The sequence below is a fragment of the Motacilla alba genome, chromosome 15 (assembly GCF_015832195.1).
Source record: "Motacilla alba alba isolate MOTALB_02 chromosome 15, Motacilla_alba_V1.0_pri, whole genome shotgun sequence".
NCBI lineage: Eukaryota > Metazoa > Chordata > Aves > Passeriformes > Motacillidae > Motacilla > Motacilla alba.
This window is the reverse complement of record NC_052030.1, coordinates 8436841-8464282: the sequence shown is the minus strand read 5'-3', so window position 1 is coordinate 8464282 and position 27442 is coordinate 8436841. Positions and strand designations below refer to the sequence as shown.

Sequence of the window (27442 nt, the reverse complement as noted above, 5' to 3'; positions counted from 1 at the left end):
CATTTTTACTGGTTTCTGTGTTAGTTTTTAAATGATCATTGACAAAGGCCTGAAATTGTAGATGTGGATGATACAGAAGTGTGAAAGAAAACAAGTAGCTAAATATACTGTATGTCTTTTTAAAAGAGTTCTAAAATGAATTTCTGCTGAAATTACAAAGGTGATCTAGTCTTGTTTTGGTTTAAGGGCTACTTCAACAGAGACAGTTTTCAGATTCCCACTGCAGAATATCCTTGTCACTTTCACAGTTCCTGACAAGCATTAAACTGCTGGGATTTGAGATGCCAATCCCTACCAGCCAGGCACTGCTACTTCTGTACTGGCATTTAGTATATACTGTCATTTTCCCACTAAAATTTTAAGTGGAGGAAGGTACCTAAACACCAGTTATGTAGGAACCAAGGACAACAGACTATGGGCCAGATAGCATATCAGACAGCCACTGCCTTTGTGTAGATAACACGTCCTGACGCTGTGAAGTGCTGCTTGTGCCGAGAATGGTGATAACTGCAGCCACCCAACGTCACCACACCGAGCACCCTGTGTGCTGGGTGTCTGCAGCGCTGGCATCACCCGGGCACTGTGTGTTTGGAAGTGCAGCGCAGGCACAGGTCGATAGCCGGGTCGATACCGCACAGTTGGGTAAAAAACAAACTGCAGGCAGAGCGTGCGAGCAGCGGTGCTGCCCACAGGGAGCGTTGTTTTCCCTGTAGCTGGAATTTGACGTTGTGATAAGCGTACAAACAGGAGCGAGTGCGCAAGTGGTGTGCATGCTGCCAGGGCAGGTGGATTTGGGCAGCCTGGAGCAGAGGATGGGGCGAACGTGTGAGACGTTCCCACCACGGAGGGAATGACCTGTGAGCCCACACCCACAGGGCAGAGCTTGTGGGTCACTGCACAACAAGAGATGGGATGGCCAAACCACACACCAGGCAGCGGCCAGGAAAGGTTTCTTATCGCAACAGCGATTCCATGCCAAGCTCTGGAGCAGGACATCAAGAGGAGACGGCCAGAGGAGAGCTCCATGGAGGCACCCTCGGGCACTTCTGGAGGCCTGGCCAGCTCCCCCCGGAGGAGCTGGAGAAGCCGTGGTGCCCTGGCACGGGAGCGAGTGGAGAAGGGCCAGAGCCTGTGGAGGAGGAGGTGGGCTATCCTGGGAGAGAAGAAGGGGTGCTGGGGATGCTGGGACTGGGTCCACCTGGACCCTTTACTGCTCCTGGGGTGAACTTCACCCAACCAGACCTATTTGTTTAATTGTTTGAAACATCAGTTGGTCTGTTAGCCTGGAGGAGATGGACAGGAAACCTTATTATGGTGTACAACTGTGGGGCTGGGAAGGGAAGTGAAAGGGCAGGCACTGATCTGCGGTGACAGTGACAGAACCCCAGGGGATGGCCTGAAGCTGTGTCAGGGGAGGTTCAGGATGGATACTGGGAAAAGGTTCTTTGCTAGAAGGTGGCCGGGCGTGGGAACAGGCTGCCTAGAGAAGTGGTGACCACCGAGCCTGACAGAGCTCAGGAAGCATTTGGACAATGCTCTCAGGCACGTGGTGGGATTCTTGGGGCTCTGCTGTGCAGGGCCAGGAGCTGCGCTTCAATATCATTGTGTGTCCCTTCCAACTCAGAACATCCCATGATTCGGTGACCTCCCAGAGGCCCGGGCGGGTGCCCGGCAGAGTCCTCCCAGCCCGGGCCGGCGGCGCGGGGGCCGCGGCAGCGCGGCGCTGACTCAGGCGGGCGGCAGGCGGCGCCTTTAAATGTGCCGGGCCCGGCCGCTCCGCCTCAGGTGCCGCCGCCGCCGCTCTGCCCGCCTGCCCGCCGCCTCCCCCGCCGCGCTCCGCGCCTGCGCCGCCCGGCGCGCCCGCTCCTCTCCGCACAGCTTTGTCCGGGCCGGCCGAGCGAGCGGCGGCTCCCGCGGAGCGACCCCGGCCCCGCGACCCCGGCCCCGGCAGCGCTCACAGCCGGGGGCGCGGGCGGCCCTTAAGGTGGATCGCGCTTAAGGTGGAGCGCTGCCGCGAGGCGGACCGGGCGTTAAGGTGGATCGCGCTTAAGGTGGACTCTCGGCGAAGCCGCGCCTGCCGGCGGGGGGGCCGGGGCTCGGCATGGGGAGCCCCGCCTGAAGCGGGGCCCGAGGAGCCGCGCCGGCCCGGCCCGAGGAGGAGATGGGGGAGGCCCGCTGCTGAGGAGCCAGCTTCGCCCCGGCCGCTGACGATGCCCGGCTCCCGGCCGCTCGGCAGGAAGAGGCAGCCCATGGACGAGGGCGAGGTGGGCAGCGCAGCCCGGCGCGGAGCTGCCGGGGCCGGCGGGAGCGGGGCTGCTCCGGCTCCCGACCGCTCCGAGGGGGGCGGTGGCGGGGGGTACCCCCGTCGTGTTTGGATTGGGAGAGGTTTAATTTTCTTTAAAGGCAGCTCCTTCATCACCGCCATCCTCCTCCTCCTCGTCCCTTTGCAGCTCTGAAGCCGTCCCGGCCGCAGCCTCCCCGCCGGCCCCCGGGACCCCCCGGCGCAGCGCCATGGAGACGGTGGGAAAGTTTGAGTTCAGCAGGAAGGACCTGATCGGGCACGGAGCCTTCGCCGTCGTCTTCAAAGGCAGGCACAAAGAGGTGAGAATCCCTGCTTTTTATTTCCACCCTCCGCGCTTCTGCTTTTCATTTATTTATTTATTTCCTGCTCTGGGCCGAGCTGGGGGCAGCGCGCCCCGGTCGCCGCATCCCCGCCGCAAGCGGCGGCTCTTGCCAGCCTGGGCATCACCCCAGGCTTGAGGTGGTTTTTTTTTATTTCTTATTGTTCTCCTTGGAGTTTCTTCCAAGCAGGTGTGTGTCCCGGCAGCAGCCGGGCAGGTGGCTTCACCTTGGGGCTGGGAGGCCGTCAGCTGCCTGTGGGGTGCCCACAGATCCACCCAAAAGCCGTCCCCACCTCCAAAACCAGGGAGAAAAAAATCCATACACACTATCTATGAAAGGAACTCTTTAGTTTGTTTGGGATTTTTGTGTGTGTGTGTCTGTGAAGTCTTCTCCTTCTCCACTTAATTTTAGCAGGAGGAGGAGAAATCTCTTACTGGTAAATAAAAGGAAACCAATCCGGCAGTGGATTTTCCATCATTAGTGCTTGGGATAAGCCACGGCTCCCACAGTGCATTTATTTCTAGTGATTAAATAAGAGGATAATCATTGTATGAAGTAGTAACAAAAACCTAAACCTTGGGCTTTTCTCCTTGGGCTGCCAAGCATAATTCAGGAAAGGGCAAGTCTGAACAAGTAAGGAGAAGGCATTAGGATGTGAAGTGAGAGGCCTTTACCCGTGCTGCAAGACACTTCTTTCGGTAGTATTTGTAATCTGTTAAGAGGTTGCTTATCCTAATGTGAATGAATGGTGAAATTTACATTTGTTTGTGTTACTTATGTACTGTTTCAGAAACCTGAGCTGGAAGTAGCTGTGAAATGTATTAACAAGAAGAACCTTGCAAAATCACAAACACTGCTGGGCAAGGAAATAAAAATTCTTAAGGTAAAGGCAGACTGACTTATTTTCTTCAGTCTTTATTCTATATGCCCTTTGTTGCTCCTAGCTTATGGTATATTTTTTTACTTTTTCTAGGAATTGAAACATGAAAACATTGTTGCCTTGTATGACTTCCAGGTAAATACATTAAGTTATGTCAAAGCATTCTAAATTTGGGCAAAGTTGAATGGAGTTTGTGAAATTTCACTTTTTAACAAGTGTTTGTATTCTGATGTGTACTCGGGGAAGGGGGAGGAATGAGAGAGCCTTCTGATAAGTTAGGGAAAGATAAACAAACACAGCAGATCATGTGTTAGTTGTTGGCTGGACCAGACAACTCATGTGCAGTTGGGAATTCAGATGGGAGCTTCTGTTCCAGGATGTTATACAGTGAAATGCAGTGTGGTGAATATGTCTGGAAGCTTTTAAGTTCTTAAAATGTTAGAAATAAAATTAACAATAGTTATTTTTGGCATGGCCACTTCTTTATTTTATTTCTCTGGTCTGAATACACTCCTTGAGAAAATTTCTTTTTCGTAGGCCGTGTAAAAATAGTGCAAGCATGACTTTGTAGCATATGATTGCCTTAGCTCCAGAGGATTTTAATTTGCATTTTTTCTGTTGTCCTTGTGGTCGTCACTAAGTGTTAAAAATCGCAGCAGACATTTTTCCTTCAAAGTCAGCCCTGAAGATCTAATCTGAAGGGTCTAAAACCGATCTGCTGCGAAACAAGCCATCCAACGATTTTTTTTTAATTTGTTTTTCCCCCTTTACTATTTTGTTAAATCCTGCTTGATAACGGGGCAAGTTTTCTTTGCCGTTTGCGAATGCTTTTTAAAAAAATATCGCCGCGGGCCGCGAAGGGGGTGCTGGTGCGTGAGGGGCCGCGCTCCAGGGCGAGTGACCGCTGCGTGAGGGGCCGCGCTCCAGGGCGAGTGACCGCTGCGTGAGGGGCCGTGCTCCAGGGCGAGTGACCGCTGCGTGACCGGCCCTGCCGCGCCGCACCGGCCGCGTCCTGCCCTGGCGCCGGGATCACGCGTCCCGCAGGCCGCCGTGTTTGTTGACATTCCTCCTTCTCCCGTGGATTGGCTCCGGTGGCCCCACGTCAGCCCCGGCGGTGCCTGCTGGGTGCTGTAGTCCGCCGCTGTCGCCCGGTGTCGCGCAGCCCCCGGTGCTGGGACACCCCCGGCTCCCTCCCTGCCGGAGCGGGGGCTCTGGAGGGTGGTTAATGCCTGCTGTTGTTTTGGCAGAGAGCAGGATTGCTGCTGGGAAATCTTGGATAGCTGTGCTCTGCTCCCGAGCTGATCTGGCTGAGCAGCCTCTGGGCTGGTGAGCGCTGCAGGGTAGCGGGGAAAGCTTCCCCTGGGCACAGCCCACTTGGAGCACTAGATCTCATGGTTTGGGGTTTTTTTTTTTTTTCATTCTCCTAAAGGAATACCTTCCTGATTTGCTTAGTAACTTTTCACTTGAGAGAATGAGTGGCTGCTCCTGCACTTCATAGTTTGCATTTGTATGAAGCATTTATGCTTACTGAGATCTTTCAACACTTTTGTTAGATTCCTCTCCCTGCTTCAAATTACTGCTGAGTAGGAAGCAACAAAGACATTTTCTGCAAAAGGAGCAATTTCATCACTGTTGCAATTATAGAAATGTGTTTTTCTCCTTTTGTGATGAGCTTTGTCAAATTCTGTGTTTAGCAGTGTAGTCTGGTGAGATTTTAGCAAGAAGCTATGTAAGATACCACAAAATAGGAACTTAAGAATGGTCCAGGGCTCAAGGCATGCCCAGGTTTGTGCTTAGTTACCAGCTTTGTCATAGAGTCCTTGTATGACCTGGGTAATTTGATTTCTCAGAGAAAATGAGATTATTTAGGGGGCATTGGGTGTGGACTCTCCTCTGGTGTGAGGTGATCTATTACCAGACAGTCTGTTGCAGTTAACCCACATATGCTGTGTGTTTAGTGTGTCTGAGTGTTTGGCCTTGCTCTGTGTCTGCTTAGGGCTTGTGTGAGAGTAAATTATCTGCAAAGGTAAAAGTGCAGGTCTGTGGAAGGCTGGCTTCTGCCCACCTTTCCTTACTTTGGGGAAAAGACTACTACTTACATTGCTCCCCTGATACCAGATCAGGAGCTTCATTCATAGTTGCGTATGTATTTATCCTCAAAAATACCATATTTGCAGTTAATTGAATCCTTACTTGTAGGCTTTCTAAAATAGAAGATGTTTATTCTTGTATTACAACATAGAGCAAAAGGGAAAAAAATACTTCCTGTGAAACTTATTGTTGCCTTGTAGCTATGTCTGTCATTGCATTTTGTCCTCCCTTCCTTTGCACTGCCTGTCAACAGTGACTCTGACTTTTACTCGTGTGTTTCTTGCGCACAAGGAAATGGTTACCAAAACCACAGTGGCTGTAAGCGAGTGATTACACCCAATGATGCTTTCATTTGCATTTTCCTGGTTAAAAACTCATGTTAGCCAGACCTCTCACAACATGAGATTTTTGATATAAGGCTAGATTTGCTCCAGACAAACACTTGCAGTACTGACACTTAGTACTAACAAGCAGCTCTCACCCTGGCACCCTTAATTTATCCTTCCAATCTGGGAAAAATTGCTGTGTTCCTTCTCATTTCACAGATCTTTGTGATATTGGTTCGTAAATAATGACAAAATAAGAAACTTCCTAGGAATAAATGATTCTGATGAATGTTTAATCCATAAAAGTGCAGTGACTGGACTTTAATGGATCTCCTTGCTGGAGTCCTTAGAACAGCATCAGTACATGAGAATGGCTCACAGAATGAAATATGCATATTCCCATTATTATGTGCTCTCATATTAATGAGAGGTGATGTTAATAGTTTAGGAGCCTAATGCAAGAACCCTTGCTCAAAAAGAGGATAAATCTTATTGTACCACATTTCTAAAAGTGCTGTCTGTTTAGTGTGTATATGGAGTTGTGGTGTGGGTTTTTCCTAGGCACAGGAGATGTTTGGCAGATAGTAAAAGCTGTATTCCACCCTGTGTGGGGTGTATTAGTTGCTACTGAGCACTACCTGACCCCTCAGCTGGCTTGGCTTGCTGGGGTCCCCAGTCTGCAGCAGTCAAGGGGAGCAGAGTGGTCCAGAGGGACATCAGGGTACCAGAAATCCTTTGACAACAGCCAAATGAGCCCTTCTTCCTTAAGGTACAAATTAGTAACAACAAATGATGGTTTCTGCCAAAGGAGGACTTGGTATAGAAATAAAATTTCTTGGAAAACTTGTCTCCGTGACTCAGGATCAGCTCAATTCTTCGTGTTCATTGACAGGGAAAGCTTAGCACATGTGGTCTGGTGTGTGGGACTTGCTTTGTTTTCCTGTGTGTCTCAGGACATGAAATCTGTGATCAGAGGGCACTTGATCAGCTGAGGAGATTCAATGGTAGAAGGGAACCCTTGAACTTGTCAGATCCTGGGAGCACAGTGTGCCAGAAAATTTCTTCCAGCACTAGGAAGAAGTTCCTACATACATAGCTGAGATCTTTGGGCAGTGGGAGATTCTGGGTATCTTTCCCTCTCTGTTCTGTTCCAGCTGCCCCAGGTTGAATAGGTGTCAGCTGAAGGTTTCATATGTGGCTGTGTTGGTGCTAGGGCAGAAAATCTGCTGAATCTGGACCTGTCATGCTTTGGATATTAGAAAGCATTTTCCTGCATTAAATAAGGATTATTTTACTGACAGATTTTCCCTAGTTGTGCGCTGTGAGCTGAACTCACTTCTTAAAGCAGCCTAGCTGTGGCTGTGCTTGAGTGGCTATCAGGTGGTTTTTGTTAGGTTTTTTCCCCCAATTTCTGCACAGGTGATATGGACTGGTTGCAGTAACACAGCTGTTAAAGTCACATGAGACACTGTGCTGTGATGTTTCTGGCTCAGCCCATGTTACCTGAGGGTCTGCTTTCTACAGTTTGGTAACAGGTTGGTTCATTATACTCACCAGTTTGGGATGAGCTGAGACAAATGCTTTACTCAGTCACCTGGTACAGACTCACCAAAAATATTTCTGCAGCGATGACTGTATCACCTGGAGACAAAGAACACAGAGTCCTTGCAGTGCAGTTTTTGATTGTGCTCATGGATTAAGGCATGGGTGGCAGAACAAACACTTCTCAGGTTGGTGATCAGTCACCCTGGGCTGGTCTTGAGAGCCAGGTAATGACAGCCTTGTCGTGTTGCTGCTGTGTAGAAAGTCCTTGTGATCAATAGAGCCCTGGCTGCTGGGCTGTGGTGTTGTGCTGTGCTGGCTGCTCCATCGCCCTTTTTCTGTCACAGAGCCTCTAGATGCTACTCTGCATCTTGTGTACATGCCTCCTGCTGTCCCCCAGGACCCCTGTGGACAGCAGTGTCCTTCTGTGTGCCCTCCAGCATCGCTCTGCTGCAGCACTGCTCTGATGAGCGTGGTGCTGGGTGAATCAGTGCTGCTGCAGTGTCACCTCATGCCTGGCCACCTCTCGTGCCACCTCATGCAGGATCTTCTGTTCCTCAGGCGCTGCTGTTTACATGCTCTGTCTCAGGAGACAGGGCTCCATGAGGCACTTGGAATGACTAAAGAGGCACTCTGTGTCTGGGAGATTGCTCTCCTGAGGTCAGGCTGCCTGCTTAAACCCTGTTTTAATTCCATCCCCTAGCGAAGCTGGCAGGTTGCCTGGTGAGTGGGTGTAAAGTGCAGCTCTCTGAACTGCCAAGCAATCCTCTTTCTGTTTGTGCTGCAGACAAGAATGGGGTGTCTGCTGTCCTGCTCCGTCAGCATCCTCGCATCTGTTGGAGGGAATCACTCTTACTGAAGATTGAATCTGGCCTGATTTAGAGCTAGAAGAGGAAAGGATGAAAACGCAGCCACCCTCTGCCAGTTGTTTTGTAGGGAAATGCTTGGGAGTCTAGTGGACCAGAATGGCCATGTTTGTGGAGAGTTGAGAGCTCTGTAGTGTTGAACTTTGATTTGATGCTGGCTTCCCCAGCCAAGTATCCCACTGTGCAGGTCACAGAAACATCCAGCAAATGTTGACCACTAAATATAGACCTCAGTCATGGGCTTTTTTTAGAGGGAGCTGTCTTGCCACATTTCTGAAATTATGGTCACTGCTTTACTCATGCTGTGTGTGAAGCACATACCTGTGTTCCTCTCACATGATTAAGGTGTCATGGAAGAGCCGGCGACGTGGTGGTTAATGGTCTCCAAAGCTCCTGTGGAAGGTAGCATTACTCAGACTATAATGACAGATTAAGGAATGTTTCCCAGCAGTAATAGGAAACTGGAAGGCTGTTGTGTTCACAGTTTGATAGCAAAGCTGTGGTGGCTGCTGTTTGTGCTGCTTCTCTTGAAGCTCCACCAGTGTTTCCATCATGAAAATTTCCACTGTGTAGATCCTTGTGATGACTGAACACATTTGGAGTGAGCAAAGCAAGGAGGTGAAGATTTGGATGATGGATGGGAAGAGGTGTCTCCTAATCAGTGACTGGGTGGGATTAAATTCAGGTGGAAAAATGCTGTTTGAATTTATTTCAAATATTTATAGGCTTAATCCAAAGCCTAATTGAATGATTTACTTTTGTGACTAGACTGAACTTGCCACTAAATTGTGAAACTGCAATAAACCTGTGTGTCTCAAAAGCTCATCTTAGTGCTCAGTCTTCTGTAGAGAATTGAGGGTACAATTCACTTTGGTGTGTCCTCCCTTCTCCTCTTGCCTTCCCACACCACCTGCCTTCCCACCTGTAGATACCAGCTGAAAGGCTTTGCACAGACCAGCAAACAGAGGGTTGGTGCTGGTGGTAGGAATCCAAGCTGGATGGCTCTGGTTTGCTTTGGAGAAACACCCAGAGAAGAGGATGTGGGTCTTCCATGAGGCAAACTGCCTCCATCCCAGAAGTGAGATCCAGTGGGAATGAGAAGCTAAGCACGGGGGTGGTCTTTGCAAAGGCAAGGAGAGGTTTTTGGTTTGGTTTTGTTTTCAGAATAAGTATACACGGTTTTGCTTGAAGTTTTTTGTTTTCTGGCTGGTGTTGTTTTTTTTCCCCCACTGTTACTTATGTTCACGTAGCAGTAGCAAATGGCACATTTGGTGGCAAGTGAACATGAATGATGTGATCTTCCAAGGCAATATTTCTCAGGTCCAGACCTAAACATACTTTGATTAACAGAAAGCATCTTGGTTGTCTTCAGATGTTAGGTTTCCTGTCTGAGAAATGTAATAACAAATGTTCACAGCAGAATGCAGGGACGAGCCCTGCCCATAGATAGCTTTGGAACCTCTGCTGTGATTATTGTATAGCAAAGAGGCCCTTTAATTGTGCATTGTCTCCTGCTTTATAATGTGCAGGCCTTTAATACTACCATAAACATAGAGATGCTGTCAAAATGCAAGGTGAGGATCTCGGAGCTGCATCTGTTTACTGAGCAAGGTTGTTTCAAGGGGGGCTGATAGAAATGAATCAAATTGTGCATCCGTGGTTGCTCAGGGCAATAATGTTCAGTCTGGCTGCAGGAGCACCTGGCTTGTCTCCTAGCATCAGAATAACAGGAGGAATTAGGTCAGCTGAGCTGGCATAGTAGGGATCAACCAGACTGTGGTTCCAGTGGGGGGGAATGAAGGATGCATAATTTTAAGTAATTAGAGATCCCATTTAGCAAAGCATCTTAAAAACCTCCAGGAAGGGGGAGACTCCCAGCCAGCTCTGAGTGCATTGGTGGCCCAGGGTGTGGGAGCTGCTGGTGTGATAGGGACCACAGGCAGGGCTGGGAGGCAGCCCAGGGGCTGTGGGGTAGGCTCTGGGTGACCCTTTGGGTGCTGTGTCACCTCACCCTGCACACACCCTCTTCATTTGCATTCCATGCTCTTAGCCAGCATACTGAATATGTTAAAAAGTGCTCATTTCTCTGTTGTTTAAATAGTGCTGATTTGATCTCCTGTTTCTCTGGCTTCCAGTAACTGGATTTTCCCCCCTTCTTAAATTAAGGCTGTTGTGATTTGAAAGAAAACTCACACTCTTATTTTTTTCTTTATACCCCTTGTTTCCACACCTTTGTGGTAACAAGTGTGCTTGTTTTCTTAAATCTGGTGAATGAAGTATGAAATAAATAGATGGAAAAGAGATTTGCAAAGGCCAGTCACTCATGCAGCTGCCACAGAAAACCCTGGGAGGTCAGACCTCTAATTTTCAGAGCTGCTTAAAAAAAAACCAACCAAACAAAAAAACACACCGGAAAAATCCAAACCAAAACAACTCTTGCAGAGTATCAGATTGTGTTTGGCATATACTATTAAAAAACAAGCAATTCCCAACTTCATCAGTGGGACTGCATTAATCAGACCTCAGGACTGAATCACATTGCTTGTGTTTGCACATATCCCAATCAATTAATGTGTCTCAATGAGTGTGATTAAAATTGAAGTATCCACCTCAACTCTTAGCTCTCCCCCACTACCCCTACTCATTGTGCAGGCTCATAAAATACAGCTTTAAGGTATGCAAGGATTTAATTCCAGTACATGTGACTGAGCTTAAGGTAATGGGGAATTCAACCTTAAATGTTCAGTTTATAGTATGGCTGTGATACAGGAAGGAGATGAGGAATAAATACAGAGAAGCAAATCGGGTCTTGATTATTTTTGTAATTGTTTTTAGAATTCTGAAGTTCCCTCTCTTGCATTGGCATAATGCATTGCCTTTTGCATAGGAGCTTGCTTTTGGTTGAAAAAGCTTCTAGATATTATTCTGCCTGTTGGAAAAGGGGTAACTACTTCCACCCCATGTCAGAAAGTCCAAACTTTTCAGGGTTCAGCTACTCTTTTTCCCTACATTCTCTTATCCCAGCTGCAGCCTGCATTCAGTGGTCTTGGGGCAGTGCATACCTGGGGGGGGGGGCAGATGCTGTAGGAGCTGCAGTGTTACCCCCAGAGCAATGTGACTGCTGTAAGAAGGGATTGCTTTTCAGTGTTCCAGCAGCACAAGTCTTAATTTGCTCTGATGTGCATGTTCTTGGTCTTGCCTTGAAGCTCTGTGACCTGTGAAACCCAGCACTTTGTTTCTGTGCCCCATTAGGATGTGAATCCCAAGCTTTGGTTTCTGTGGTTAGGCTCGGTGGTGGCTCCAGCTGTGACTTGCTGTAGTGTGCTGCCCTGCAGAGGCCCCATCGAAGGAGAGTCAGGTTTTTCTGTCTGAGCTCTCTCCAAGTGTGTTGGGTCTCAGGGCTTTGTGTGAGGCCAGCAGTGAATTTGTGAAGCCCAGCAGCAGGGCTGTGACTGGCACCTGGGGGAAAAGCTGGGGCTGGGCTGAAGGAACCTGCTGGAAGCTCATGTCCCGTGGAAGGGATGGTGAAGTTTCTTCAGGTCACTTAAAGGCTGAGCTGCCTCACAGCAGTGATCCCATCTGGCTGTGGTGGTATGAGCTGCCTGGGAAAGAGCAAACTCCACGTACATGACGTTGTCCTGTTTGTTTTCTAATGTCATGCAAGCAGACTTTAGAACTGTTGCCAGGGGGATGGGAAATAGTCTCCCTCCCTTCCTGAAGCCTGTGTAGTACCAGAGAATGGTTTTCCTGCTGTTTTTAATCTGCCCTGAAGTACAACCTGTCCTGAAACAGCTCATCTGTTCTACAATGGAGAGTGCAGTAGCGCCTGGAATGGGGCATTGGGCAGTGCTGACCCTTGGCATCGCTGTTCTTCCAGTTCTACAAAAATCTGCTTGCTGCAAGGCCACCCACCCGTCAACCATTTTTGTGCTGCAGGGCCTCCCTTCTACTTGCTCCATGTCCCAGAGCAAGCTGGCAGGTCAGAAGGAAGCAGAATGCAGTCAGTGGCCAACTGTGGGCCAGTTGTGGACAGAAGTCTGTGGGCCTTGGCAGATCTTGTTTCTGATGCTTACTCCATGGGATGTGCATTAAGAAATTAGAAGCCCTCATTATTTTGGAAAGTCACAAATCTGCTGACTCTGGAAATAACACTTTCCAGTCAGTAGCAGTAGGTTTTACCTTTCTTCATCTGAGTTAATTGTCTCCTGAATTGGAAGCCTGCTCAAAATGTTCTTGAGTTCCTTATTGATGATGTTCAGAAGGAGTGAGGAGCACAACCAGGGCCAGAGAACAGAGACTCAAGAGGCTCTGAGACCTGTTTTTCTTTTCACTTGGGGTCAAAAGGCATGTGAATATCTTCTGGCTATTTGCTTTAGATCAGTTTTCCAATGGATGAGCAATGATAGGTTCTCCCACACTTCTGATTGATGTTGCTATTGTCCCTTGTCTTGCTTCCCTTCCAATAGATGCATGGGAAGATAATCCTTGCATATCATGACAATTTTCCTTTCCCTTTTCAGTGGCTAGCCTGCTCAAGCCAAGCTGTGAGCCATAGTGAAACTGTACTGAGAGTTTTTACTTTTTGGAAAGTTTTTTCCTCTCTTTAGAGCAGCAGATTTGTTTTTCCCAAACCCAGTCAGTTTGGGAGCCCCTGCCTGAGCTAGGGATTTTCCAGGTGCCATTGGCCTAAGAACTGGCTTCTGTAAAGCAAAGCTGTGTTTGTTTGGACTGTGTTTGTGACTCCAGTGCCACTGTCAGAAAGCAATGACTGGGGACCACAGGTCAGAAAGGTACTGGCTCCATGAGATCCTGCTGGCAAAACAGGAGGATGTGATACACAGTGGTTCTGCTGCAGTGAGTAGGGGAAGTAACAAAAAAGAAATGGAAAAGCTTAGCTTTCAGTTGGTATTGAGTTATCTTCCACTGTCAGACCCTCAGCTTTATGTTATGCTTCTGTTGTGTTGGTGAAGTCCTGGCCCTGCTTAGAGAGATCCATGTGCAGCAAAATTATCTTTGCTTGGCAGCATCTCTGGGTGCTGTTGGAGAGGTGGTTGAGCAGCTTGTGGGAGATAGCTCCTGAGAAGCACGAACCCTCTGCCATCACAGGGATGCCAGCAAACACCCAGGAGAGTGGTAAAACAAGTCTTGAGACTTGAGTGCTTATGGCTCCTCTCCTGTAGGCAACAGGAGTCTTTTCAGCCCCACAGTGCTCAGCACATGGGTGTAACCCTGGAGCTACCTTCATCTTCAGTGTTCTTCCTGCATCCCAGCTGCCCTAGAAAAGAGGCTTTGTGTGAGGTAGAAGTTATTCTTTGCTGGTTTAACCCCAGAATCTGCTACAGCACCAGTCTCACACAGATTGGTGAGAACACTGCACTGCTGAGAGAATCTTGGAGTGTTGTGTAATCAAATTTCCACATTTTGCCATTCCTGAGCACCTTTCTAAACTCGGTGGCAGCCTGAGTTCAGGGGAAGAGTGCAGAGGAGGATTTTTCTAAGGAAAATTCCTCTCTGAGACTTTTTAAGCTGTGGTAGGAGGATGACTAACTGTGGGTACACCCAGACATTTCCCTTTGGACACACCTAAACACACTCTTTCCAAGAAGAGGATCATGCCACCTTCCAGTATGGGTGGAGAGAAAGTTTAAAGGGAGACAGGGCTGTTGGGTCTTAATATCCATAACCCCGTGTCTTCTGGTGTCACAGTGAGGAATTGTAGCAGAGCACAGTGGTGGGGTGATTTATGGTATATTGCTAAATGAGGTTTCTTCATTTCTTTGTCCTCCATCAGCAGATGTGTGTTATTTGTAGACAGCAGAGGCTGTTGCCTATTTTTACACTCAATTAAATTGTAACTTCATCACTGGGGCCTCTGCTGCAAGAACAAGCCAGGCAATGATCCAGACTGATTAATTATCAGCTTAATGCCTTTGGCAGAGGCATTTTGCTGCTGTTGTGGGGCATGGTCAGGGTACTGCTGCCCTTTGTGATGACAGGAGAAGTTAGGGGTTGTGTGTGTGCTGTTCCCTTCATTGAGCTTGTTTAGTGACAGGATTAGGCTTGGCTGTACAGACTGGCACATGTGAATAAGAGGTCCAGAGGAAATTATCTGTAACACTTCTTGAAAATAAGCCTCTGCAAAAATAGAGCAAACTGTAATACTTTTCTTGATGTGGAAATGAGTGGGTTGGGCATTTTTGCTTTGGTTTTCAGAGAAACTGGTAGCTTGCAAAATTTGGCTTGCAGTATTTTTTTCCTTGTTTTGTTAATGAAAAAATCATAAACATAGTGGAAGGATAAAAATGGACAAGAAGTAGTTTCTGCTGCTGAATCAGCTTGAGAGAAGTCCATCAGCCTGTTTGAGAAACCAGAAGTCTCTTTAGACAGCTGAGTCTATTTTAACCACAGTAAGCTCTGCTGACTTTTCCAAACACTGGTTTGTTTCTGGGACCCTTCTTGAAATAAATGCTTCATTTTGTTGGCAAATTTTACAGATCTTTCTTGTAAATGGGTCTGTCCTGAAATTCTGAAGCTGCACATGTGTAAATTTGTTATCCTAGCTGCAGGCAACCGTGTTCTGGAAATACCCTTGCTAGATGCTCTGGCCAGTTCTGCCTGGTGAGGTTGGATTTTCAGAGGGTGCTGTTGCCAGTGATGGTTGGGGGAGCCACTGACTTCTCTCCTCAAAGCCTTGCAGGCATTGCCCTCTTATCACACCAACACAGAGTGAAGAGATAAAACCAGCAACCACCAAGGTCATGTTGTTGTTGGGAAAGTCAAGCCGAGCATCTCCCTTGCCTGTGCAGGTCCTTGTTTAACCCTGGGCACTGCACACACTGGCTGCCAAAAATCAATGACTTCCTTGGTGATGTTTGTTTGCAGAGTCTTTAAATAATGTAGAGTGGAAAAACAACCAAACTGCAGAGTGTACATTAGCTGTTGGCTAATAAGTTATTACAAATATCTTCTGGACTTGGTTTGTGTAAGCTCTGGTTCCTCTTCATTTCCTATACAGGTAATAATACACTGAGCTTCCCCAAACCCTGCTGGCACTGTACATATTAAAGTACAGAGTTACTGAGCTGCAGTGGTCACAGCACATTTAGCCTAGAAGTGTCTATGAAACCTGTTTCTGTGGCAGTGATGAACTTGATCTGGGCTGCAAAAACCACTTCAGACACTTCCTGTGTGCCCAGCAGTTGCCCTGCAGTGAGTTCCCTGAGCAGCTGCATTGCACTTTTGGTGTATCTCCTATCTTCTGGTACATCTGGGGCTGCAGTTCCTGTAGAAGTGAAAGTCCTGGGTGTCTTTTATCAACCTTGGCTTTCTGCTGTTCCTGCTTAGGACAGAAGGAGCTGGTGGGCTTTGACTGCTCCTGAGAATTCTCCCTCAGTGCTTTGTCATGTGCAAAGCCTGTGATGATGCTTGGGGTTTTCTTCTTGCACTGCTTCCCTGGGCTGGTGCTTTTAGCCACAGACTGGTTTCCCACTTCATCCAATGTGTGCATGAAATTGGATGGCTTAATGTGTGCTGCTTTCAAATGCAGAGGTTGAAAAACAAAGCCTGTTGAAAGAAATGTTTGTCATGCAGGGAAGTGCAACAAACACTTTCTTGAAGTATCACAGAAAATTGCTTTTTCAACAAACAAGGGGACTTCTAAAAGCTCAGCAGAGCTCAGCAGTGAGAGCAGCTGTAAGAATGGAGGGTGTCCCTGGGCTCTGGTGGATGCTTGAGCCCCTCCAGAGAAGGTGGCCAGTTCCCTTGCAGCTGTGGCTGAGTCTCTCAAATCACAGATAATTCATCTTCCTCCAACCAGTCTTCAGCAAACATCTGGAAACCCAGATTTCACATGGTGAGGTTAAAGGGATAGAAGAGAAAGCAAGAGGTGCTGAGGATTCCAGGCATTAACAAAGGCAGGGAATTTGGTACAGCTTGATGGGAGGCAGAGTTCTGTGGACAGACCAGGGTGAAAGGGATGAGAGCAGACAGTGGAGACTGCTTGGGAGCTAAACAGCTGCTAGGGTGGATGCTGGGGGTTTTGAAATGGTTTGAGTCAGAAGAGGAATCAGGTGCACGGGGATGTAAACAGCCTGTGAGTAAAGTCATGCTGCCCTGGAAGTGGAATCTCAAGCTCTGCCTCTGCTTTCTGGACTTCTCCACTCACCCACACAGTTGTGAGTGTCCCCAGCTGGGCCTTGAGTTTAGGAGTGACTTCTGGCTTATAGGCTGTAGGAGTGACTTCTAGCTTACAGCTGTTAGATAGTAGGTCTACTTCTCTTTCAACAACAGGATTTACTCATTTGACCTCCTGGGTCTACCCAGGGTTGAAACATTTGGCTGTTTTCATGTCTGTTCTTTGGCAGTGGTTTGGTGGCTCTGCTGGACATGTGCCAGGTAGGCACTGGTGTCACCACGTGCTCCACAGCCACCAGGATTCCTGTTGTGGCTCTGTGGTGCTGTATTTTTGTAGGACACATCTCTGCACTATCCTGTGCTTGTACCATGGGTATATGTGTGTTTCCCCAGGGCTGGGGAAAGGTCAGCCAAGGCAGGAGTTGAACTCCCAGGATGATAAGAACATCACAGTGCAGCACCTGTAGTGAATTTAGGAAGATGAGGATTTGGCTTGGACTTTGCTGATGTTGACCCCTGTTACAATCCAGAAAGCTTTAGCCACCTGATAATGGCACTGTTAAGGCATGAAGAAAATATGATTGGCAGGTGTTACATTTTTTGTTTGAGATCTTTCCTTTTTGCCCTCTAATGGAAGGTGTCACTTGGGCACTTTTCAGCCACAGGGTTGAATTGCAGGTCCCAAAGTTGTGCTGCTCTTATCTTTCTGTTCAGCCTAGCCCTGCTCATGTGGGCACAGCTGCTATAAAGGGCCAAGTTAAATGTGGAAATGATTAAGGCTCTAAGATAGCAGTGTGCCAGCATCTGTGTTGCGTGCCACTGTTAATCCCTGGAGCCTGAAAGGACATGGAGACCCAAGTCCCAATACAGGAGATCAGCTTGGTTAAACAGATGCGCTCTCACAAACCATTAATATGCTTAAATACCTGGCATTTTCAAAGCAAGCAGTCTTCCAGGAATTAACCTATAATGTTTTTACCCTTTCTTCAGTCTGACTCATAGCAGAGAACAGATTATCTGTTTAAAAAGTAATACAGCAACTAAATGTCTGAAATATTTCAGTGCATAAATCCCTTAATTTTCCATTTTCTATTTCCCCAGGAACTGGCAAACTCTGTCTACTTGGTTATGGAGGTGAGTGTGTCTTTTTTTTTAACGTCCTTTCCCTCCCTATTTCTCTTTTTGAATTTTTTGAACCCGTTTTAAGCAGATCAGCATGTTTCACAAGTGGTGCTTCCTGCTGGCAGTCTCACCTGTGAGGCTTTGTTAATCTAATCTGCAGCTCAGGCCTTGCAGAGTGTGGGTGCAGAGAGCAGCCAGGGGGTTTTTCATCTTGCTGCTCTCAGGAGGTTGTGCAGACACTGAACCTCAGAGGTTAGGTGGGTGCCCCAGGGGAGTGAGTGTGTGTTCAGGCATCCACCAGAGAGAATGTTCTGGACACTGATTACCTGCAGAGCCTCTGAATGTTTCCCTTGCTCTGCAGTTCTCACTTGGAGGTCTTGTTGACTTTTCCTAATGATGTGGAACATTGATGTGAGGAGTTTCAGTTTTCAGCTGTGTCCACTCCCAGGCTTTCCTCAAACAGCTTTCTGCTGGTGTCTCCAGTGGTGACCCCTCTGCTTTGTTCTGCTTCTGCCTTTCTCTCTGAAGTGCTTGAACATGGACGTGCACAAGAGCTGGTTGATGCTGGTCTATCATCATGCAACATAACATTTAGGGGAAATAGGACAGGAGAGGGACCCAGAGGAATGAGGTTTTCCCTGCCAACTTCTGAATATGTATTTTGACGTGTGTGATTATTTATGTTTAAATACTGTGATAAGCCTGCCACCCTACTGAAGTTTACTGTTTTTCTTGTAAATCTTTGATTTGCCCTGTATTAACTGAGCTTTTGTTCTGTTTGCAGTACTGTAATGGTGGTGACCTGGCAGACTACCTTCACAGTAAGTACAGCAGTATGGAGAATATCCTCTGGGGGGGTCACCCTTCATAATCTTTAGAAAACTGAGAATCCATGACAATAAAACCTGGTCTTGTAGTCCTTTCTATGTAGGTCAGTAGTGACTGTTGTCAGTAGTTATGTATTTTAGTTACAATGGCCTTATAGGTTAAATATATTCCAGCACTGCTAGGGACGGAATTTGTCTTTTCTTGGTGGCTGGAAAAAAGCTATTTATACTGAAGCCTTGCAGTTTGTAGTGTTGGATTGAAATAAGATCCCAAGGGTCTGTTCTTTAAGTTACCCCTAAGGTGTCCCCACATCTAGGGTAGAACATATTTCCTGTTTCAGCATATTGAGGATGGCTGTGCTGTAGCTAGCAGTGCTGTGAGGGTGACAAAACCCACTAATTTTGGGGTCTTCTGGAGAGTATAGCACAGGTATCTGGGACCATGGTGCCTTGAAGAAAACCTTTTGGTGAGACTCAGGGGTGTCTTTGCCATCAAGCCAAATGCTTTGCAGGTCATCCAGCTTTACTGCTGGGACTCAGGCAACCCCTCAAGATATTTTTCAGTGCAGCACAGGTACAGAACCCTGGTCTTTGTGAAAATCACTTTACACCTCCGTACCTAGAAAGGTAGGAGGATAAAATGTTTAACAATATACTTGCCTGCACAGCCCCCTTTTTTTAATTTTTTTTTTCCTTGCCCTGACTGTGTTTTTTTCCCTTAAAGTAGCTTTCTGGTTGTTTTGCATGTTAACTAGAAGATTACTAAATGTGAAGAGACAACTTTAATCTCATTTCATGTGTGGCTCTGGGTCGTGGTTAAACAAAGTTTGTTCACATTGTTCAAATTAAAAGCTAGTCAGCTGGATAATACTTCAGGCTCCTTATTGAGGTATGTGATGCCTGGAAATGGCAAAAATTGAAGGATTAAAAGATAAATTTACATTTGCCCTACAGCTAGTGTTGGTGTCCCTAGAATAATAATTTGGGGCTTGATGCTAGCATGTCACACTTCTCCTGCAGGGTAATGAATTGTATTTGTGGACTTGAATTTTCAGAAAGGGTTTAGTACTTAGGAAAGGAAAAAGAATATTCTGTCTTTCATGTGTTTTATTTGTTTAAAGTGTGGGTGAGATAGAAGTGGCAGGCATTTGTTTTTTAAAATCCAGGTTTAGTGTGCTTTGTCTTAGGTATGTTTTGCATCTGTTGGGTACTGCTGTGCTCTAAAAGGAGCAACTTTAGTGGTGGCAGAATGTTCTTATGGACACCAGTGGAGGATGGTTTTGTATTTGATACCTCCTTTTTCTTTCCGAATGCAAATGCAAATTTTATGAATCAAATGCTTTTAAAAAATAGCAAAGCTTCAGTTTTACCAGTGCATGGGCTTTGAAAGCTAAACTTTTTAGCTTTCATGCACATGAAGTGAACCTTGATCTTGGGCTGTGCACTCTCATTGGCAAAATGTGTGTGCAAACAAGAAACTATAGAAACAAATTGCAGAAACAAGGATTTACAGGAAATCTTCTGGTCTGTACTACTAATTCTGTGTGTACATTGTTGTTTTCCCTTCTGCAACCTTCGTCCCAAAAAAAAACCCTCAAGAAAAAAAGTGAAGCATGCAATTAGTTAGGCTGTTAATACAGCTCACTTCCTGGTCTATCAATTGATATTACTCAGGAAGTTGGTGGCTAGTTTGAGAAAGTGACAATGAATTGTATTTTCCAAATAAAATTCAGTTTTAGCCCAGTTTGGTTTGTTTGAGTATTACCTGGTGCAAGACTTGATCTTTCTTTGCCTGAGTTCATGTGAGAAAGTTAACCTTTAGCTCTGTTTTTACCAATAAAATATTTTGGTTTGGCAACTGTAAAGATTTTTGTGACTGGGAACTTGGTGCTTAGTTTTGTTTCAACTCTGAACACTTGTGTGCTGGTTGCCAGTGAAGAGATCCCAGCAGGAACCAATTTCCAGAGGGGGGAGTCAGGAAGGGACTGCAGCAAGAAGGTTTAGTTGCTCCCATCACTGTCAGATCCCAGAGCCTAGATAAATGTCAGCTTTCTTCATCCCACCACATGCTCCTTTGGGGCATCTCCTCTTCCAGCTTCTGCAGGCACCCAGGGTGCTTTTGACAGGAGTGATTTTTCACTGGAAACTCATCTTGCAAAGTTTAAATTTCTTCAGTATTTGACTGGTACTCAGGAGGCTCATCTCTATTGAGTGGTTATTGTGCTGCTTCAGTTATTTTGATAATTGTGTGATGGTGTTTAATTGCAGCATCTACTTTCCCACTGGCTCCTCAGACATTTGTGCTGGTAGTTCCTGTGACACTTAAGCAAGCAGCACGTGCAAATCCCCTGGTTCTCATTGAATGAGCTGCTTGTAAGCTTCCAGATCCATTCTGCCCTCTAATTACAGGCATTAGGCAATCTGGTAATTCCATGTTGAATCCAAAGGCACTCTCATTCTCCTTGTCTTCATGACTGGAGGACGTGCATAGGTGCACGTTGCCATGCACCGTGTGTGTCTGGCTGGGTTATGGTGTTGGGCAGCCCCGTCCGTCTCTGTGGTACAGCCCAAGGCTCTGTGTGCTCTGCTCAGCACAGCTGCTGTGGTGCTGGTGGTGTCCTTGAGAGGTCCAATGCAATTTCCCTTCTGGGATATCTCTAGCTGTTGCTTTCACTGGAGGCCGTGGTGTATCGAGCTGAGAGTGGCAGCTCTCTGCTGTGCGTGGTAGAGCTGGGGAGGTGTTACAGCAGTGACCAGCTTCTGTACAGGAACAACTGGAATTGTGTCCTCAGGTACTCAGAGCAGGCTGGGCTGAAATTCCTTCTTAATTTCTGTGAGTTGGCATTGGCACAGGCTGTTAGGGACACTTCATAAGAGCATATTTGTACCTTTCTGAAAGCTGTTGCTTTCATATCATAACAGGGAATTTCTTGGTTTGACCACAACACCTGCAGGGAGTTTGATCTTTCTGGTCCATCCCAAGTGGTGCAGGGACCCTGTTGCAAACCAGGGAGGTGAAGCATTGCTCTGTAGCTTTTCTAACTCTACAGCCAGTTAATTAAGAAGGTCCTGTCACAAACATATCTGGAATAAGTCTTCTGACTTGTACAGAAGATTCACAGGAGTGTCACTGACCATGGGTAGATGGGATAGGTTCAAAGCCAGGCCCCAAACAAGTCAGCTTGGTCTCAGACTTCAGTGTGACTTGGATTGGGCCCATGTTAGAGATACTTGTGACACCTGTGGGTAAGAGGAGATGTTCTTTTTCCTAAATAACTTTTCCAAAATGATGTTGTAATACAACGTCAGTGGCTGTACTGCAGTACATCTCCTCTTAGATCAGCTGACAAGGGCTGGTTACTGCAGTTCACCTGGCAGCCTCTTCCAGGTTGAACTTCTCAGAACAGGCTGACCAGGGCACCTCTTCATCCTTTTTTCTCTGCCTTTAGAGCTCGAGGCGTGTGGGCCCCACAGTGACCCAGAGTAAATATTTTCTCTGATCTACTGACCTGAGCAGCCCGAGGCAGTAAGAGTGCCTCATCACTGAAGTGGAGCCCATGAAAATAAACACAGGGATATTATTGCTTCTCAGTAATGGCAGAGTAGGGCTTGTGAAACAGCATCCTCTGCAAGAATGTATTGCTCACCACAGACATCCACAGGGATTCCCAGACTTTAATGCAAGATTAGTATTTTGCCAGCAGTTTTCTGGTGAAGATGAGAATATCCCCTTTTTACAGGGACAGACTTATAAGTTCCCTGTTTGAGATGTAGTGAGGGAAGAGAATTGTTTTGTTCTCCACTTGTTTGGGTTTTTTGGGTTTTTTTTTTGTTTTGTTTTGTTGTTTGTTTTTTTTTGATGGCACCTAAATTGAATGAGTTTTCTGAATCTTGTCATTCCCTCTGCTGTTGGTAGCCGGTCTGGGAGGACTTTTGCAGGCCAGTATCCTGAAGTCATTGGAAATGTCAGTTGTATTTATGTTTCTGTCCTTCAGTTGCAGATTGCTGCTGTCACACAGCAGACTGATGGGCTGAGTATGAGAGATAAGGAGTTTTGTTTTCCAGCGTTACAGCCTGTTTGCTAATGGAGGGAGGTAAAAGGGTATTGCCCCTGCTGTCCCCAAGGAACTGACTGTCCCTTCTCTGTTCCTGAGGGCAGAGCTTCAATTTCCCAGTCCTGCCTTCCTGCCTGGATTTGTGAGATTTAATGCTGCCAGAGGATCCATCAGCCTTCTCTGTCTGATTTTGCAGCCCTGCAGTGTGGTAGCTCCACTCTGCTACTGCAGTTGCACTGTGGGAATATGTCTGCACAGGCCCAAGACACTGGTTAGATTCTGTGTGCCAGGAAAACAGTTCTTTTGCAGGGCTGAGAACTTTGTATGGACTTCTGTGATGTGGAAATGCTTAAATTCCAGGAGCAGGTAGTTTAGAAGCCCTGTTTTCTATGGATGAATGGATTTTTGTGATCTTGGTAGCATGTTGTTGGTTTCAGTATTATGAAGAGTTAGAATTCACATCAGGAAGGCTCAGCTGGTTTGCTGAGGGCTGTGGCTGGTGCTGTGTTAGCCTTATAGCCACCAAATTATCTAAAGGAGTGGGAACGCCTTAAAGCCGTGGCACGCTCTTGGGGACTGCAGGTCAGGACAAGGCTCTCACAGTTCCTCTGCTAGAGGCAGAGTGTGTTTAGCCAGGAGCTGGTAATTGCCTGCTGCCTTAATAATAACAATTATCAGGTTTCAAGTCTTGCTTCATGTTTGGGGGAGAGTGATCAGCCTGTCCTTTTCTGGGCCTGAGCAGAATTGGGAAAAAACAACTTTTGAATTCCTGCTGTTCTGTTGAAAGATGGTGTTTTAACCATTCCTGTATAGATTTCCTTGAGTATAAATTGCAGAAATACTGCAGAGCCCTTTTGTTGGAGAGAATATTTAGCACAGCTAAGAGATGCTGGACTTTTAATAGACAGAAAATGGTATGGAACTGAGTACATTGTGGTATTTCAGCAGGAAGTTGGGGAGAGCTCTGTTAAAGATGAGACATTGCTTTCTTCAGAAGACGCAAGCGTGTTTTGAAGACTTGCATCTGAGCTGCCTCTTAGTATCCTTAAAATCCCTTCACAGAATCTCCCCTTCTGGGAGAGGAGTCTCGTGAACTCCAGCTGAGTGCCAGTTCATCAGGAAAAAAGCTCAGTGAGGGGAGAGAAACTCTATAGCCATGTGCCCTGCTCTCACGTGTTGGGAGTCCAGGACCACCTGATAGCCATGGTGACACTTTAGCTGTGCTTGTGCCTCCTGGACCAGTGAGGCTTGGGAGTGGTGGGAGTTTATTTTCTATTCAAAGTGCTGCTTAACTTATCTGTGTCCCTTGCTGCTTCCCATCCATGTATTTTACAAGTTAGATTTTTAATTTCCTGTGTTGTGTTAAAGCTGTGTGCAGCCTCAGCTGTGTTTTCATAAGGATTCCTCCCTTCTAGCTGACTGGCTAGAGTGGTGTTTTGAACCTCCTGCCAGCCTGTTTTAATGTCTTACTAGAGAACAGCTGGAAGAGCTCTAATGAAGTCACAAGTAATTTACAGGGACTTTTTACAAAAGAAATTATTTTATTCAACTGGAATAGTGCTTGCTTGAAGCCTGCCTTGCTCAGTGACTGACAAAGAGGCAGGCTGCTAGCACTGTTGATCCTGGGGTTTGTTCAGCAGGCTGTTCCCAGCTTTGGCCAGAGTTTCATACGTATAGTTCTTAAAATAACGAGAGCTGATGTTGCACTGCTCTGATTAGAAGAGCCAGTTGAAAATTATTTTAATCCCTTCAATGTTTATTTTCACACCATGGTCCCTGGGAAGCCTGATCTCAGGAGAGGCCACTCCAGAGCTTCTATATTTGCAGATTTTGATCACTAATACATTTTTTTAAAAAACTTGGCTTCTGAAAACATTTTGAGATATTCTTGCTTTATCTATGGGTGGAGGGTGGAAGGTGATGGTTTGCAGGGGTCATTTGGTAAGGTCTGTTGTTAGGTACTGAACTGTGGTTCACCCAAATGCTGGGTTTGGGATTAGAATTCTGGTTTGGTCAGGTGATGATGCACAAGGGTTAGGCTTAGACTTGGATTCGTACCCTAAAGGTACAGATCCCTGCTGGCCATGTGCCCTAACCTACTGTGAATTTAACCTGTCAACCCTTCCCAGGTCCAGCCTGTGCCTTAATGACTCTTGCAGGCTTAAATCCTTAAATCCTAATTGCCTTTCCTCTTAGCTCCACCTTTAGACTTAGTCTTTGTGATAAAGCTCTGACCTTGGGTATGCAGCTGCTGCTGACCATAGCTCACAGGCAGCCACAGTCCTGCGTGGTGCTTGCCTGGATCTGCCTGGCAGCTCTTGCTGAGGGAAGCCCTAAACCTCACCAGATGTCACTTTTGGACACAGTTAATAACCCAGATTCAGCACCCAGTGCTGGCCTGAGTTCACCATGAGAGACTTGAGGCTGAAAACAGCCCTGACCACAGAATAAGCCGGGAATGCAAATGCTCTCCCTTGTTGCCTGTAGGAATCATTCAGAAATGGTGTGTGGGGAAAAGACATCATATGTGGGAATGAAATGACAAATTAGAGTTAATTGCTGTGAGACTCTGCCCTCTGGGCTCCTCAGAACTGGCACTGTAAGTTTTTCAGCTGTGGTTATTTTTCTTTCCTCCTTGCCAGCTATGCGGACGCTTAGTGAAGACACCATCAGGCTCTTCCTCCAGCAGATAGCAGGTGCCATGAAAATGCTGCACAGCAAAGGCATCATCCATCGGGACTTGAAGCCACAGAATATCCTCCTTTCCTATGCTGGGGGCAGGAAATCAAATCCCAACAACATTCGCATAAAGATCGGTAAGGCCCCGCTACAACATCACCCTAAGCACTTGGGAGTTTGGTGATGAACACATGGAAACCTCCTTCTTACTTTGGGGAGGAGAAAGCTTTTCTCCACTTTAAAAACACCCTAATGTTTTTCATTCTTAACTCCTCTGCTAGATGCCTCCAAGCAGTAGGAGCAAAAGCTTTCTGCTCTGCCAGGACACAGATTTAACACAAAGGAATTGGGCATGCCTTGCTCTGCTCTCAGTTGAATGGTGCCACCCTCAGTAAAAACAAACACCAGCCTGCCCTAATTGACTTGTAATCTCCAGGCTTACCAAGAAATGAGCAGAAGTTATGACTTTTGTCCTCAGCTTTTAGCAGTATTGAGGTTAAATGTTGTTGTCTGAAGACCTGACACTAGTTGCTCTCCTGGCTGGCCTCAGAGTGCAGTGGTTTGTCTGGCAGACCCAAAAGTGGGAGTTTTCTCAGTCTGAACCAGAGACAGGCTTCTCAGCTGCATCTTGAAGAAATTCCCATTCTGCACATCAGGCAGGTGGCACAGATGGACCAGTAGTTGGGATGAGTGCTCCAGAAATCCAGTTACAGGGCACACATATTCCCTGCAGTCCCTCAAAAATAAGATTACATCATCCTCACATGTGGGCTTTTGGTTACGTTACAACTCAGAGCTGAAGCTAACACCAATTAGGCAAAACTCTTCCTCACCTTAACCTTGTGCTGTGGAGAAAGTGTTAGTGCTTTCCTTCAGCTGGGAAATGATTTCCAGAGGAAAAGTTTGAAGTGTTGCTGCCTGTTCAACAGAAGCATTTTGATGTGGTGTTTTGTTTGTTGTTTTTGTTTGTTTGTTTGTCTTGTCAAGTGCAGGGTTAATAGCTGTAAGGAAGGGATTGGGAGCTGCAAACAGGCAGGAGGGCTGTGGGCACAACTGCTCTGGGTGTGATGTAACCTGCAACCCTCCTTGTGCTCCCTGAGGAGTACATGGTCCAGGGAGAACCTGGCTGTACCAGTTCAGTAGTGACAGATGACAGTGTAAACAGCTGTGTCAATGTCCTAGCTTGAAATATCTGGTAACCTTGAGAGAACATCTCAGTGTCATATGATCAGATGCTCAGTAACCTGCAGAGGTAATTCCCCTTAGTATTCCTTGTTCCTGGCTCTTCTACTTGCTGAGTGAACTGTGGCTCAGTTATCTGTCCTAGTGCTGGGTTAGCACATTTGGTACTCTTCTAAAGGAACAGAACAAGACTCATTTTGGTAGGGCTGGTCTAGAAATGTGGGTAGTGGTGAGAAGTGGTTCCTCCTGGGTGTGTTTCACATTACAGCCTTTTCAATGGAGGGCAATTTTCAGTTCCCCAAATGGAAGGCTGAGACAGCAGCAGATGAACTGGCTGTTTTTGAACTGGCACATTCTCACTGAAGTCAGGAGAGCCTTCCCAGCTGACATTTCAGAGTGCAGGCAAATGGGTTCTGATCCCTGAAAGAGGCATGGGAGTTTGTTCATCTGAGTACTGTTGGGGCTTGCTCTGTCCTTTTGTAGTGTCTGTACTGTGCATTAATAGCTAGCACAAGGATGCTGCTGCTCAAGAAGAGCTGGCAAAGTCTTGCTAAATGGGACAGAGGCTGCAAAGATTGGTGGGAAGTGAAGGGTAAAGTAGGAAGAATCAACAGGGGAAGGTGCACGCTCTCTAGAGCTGGTGTCTGCTCCTGACCTCCCTCTGTTTCTCTTTGCAGCTGACTTTGGGTTTGCCCGGTACCTGCAGAACAATATGATGGCAGCAACATTGTGTGGCTCACCCATGTACATGGTAAGTGTGATTCTTCTAGAGGATTTTCTGTGTTGTTTTTGCTTTGCTCCCCAAAAGCAAGGCTTTGTTTTTATCTAGTCTTTTCCCCTGAGGTGGAATTTTGTTTACTTGCCTGAAACCAGCACAGTCTGAAGTTCTGGCTGCTGGCAATGTCAGACAGCAGGTGCCTGTGCTGTCATGTAACTTCCAGGTGAGATGTGGATAAATCATGCTTTCAGGATGACTGCTTAGACTGTGAAACTGATGTGTGTAAGAAGCCAAGCTGATCCCTTTTGCCCTCTTTGTACTTTCCACTCTGGGATCAGGTTGTGATGAGGTGATCTCTTTATTTGTGCTCATGGCAGCAGTCAAGGTCCTGGTGTCACC

General features: G+C 46.8%; 1 protein-coding gene across 3 annotated transcripts in view; it reads left to right on the top strand.

Annotated features, from left to right (window-relative positions):
- The first annotated feature begins 1806 nt into the window (after positions 1-1806).
- ULK1 (unc-51 like autophagy activating kinase 1) overlaps positions 1807-27442 on the top strand; it is a 76259-nt gene continuing 50623 nt past the window's right edge. For 2 of the 3 annotated variants that reach the window (XM_038151963.1, XM_038151964.1), the window contains exons 1-8: positions 1807-2264; positions 2451-2601; positions 3413-3505; positions 3596-3637; positions 17562-17594; positions 18367-18403; positions 25107-25280; positions 27003-27076. In XM_038151963.1, coding sequence (XP_038007891.1) covers positions 2512-2601; positions 3413-3505; positions 3596-3637; positions 17562-17594; positions 18367-18403; positions 25107-25280; positions 27003-27076 — 543 coding nt within the window. In that variant the 5' untranslated portion in view covers positions 1807-2264; positions 2451-2511. The remainder of the gene's footprint in view (positions 2265-2450; positions 2602-3412; positions 3506-3595; positions 3638-17561; positions 17595-18366; positions 18404-25106; positions 25281-27002; positions 27077-27442) is intronic. The other variant, XM_038151962.1, reaches the window with a different exon arrangement.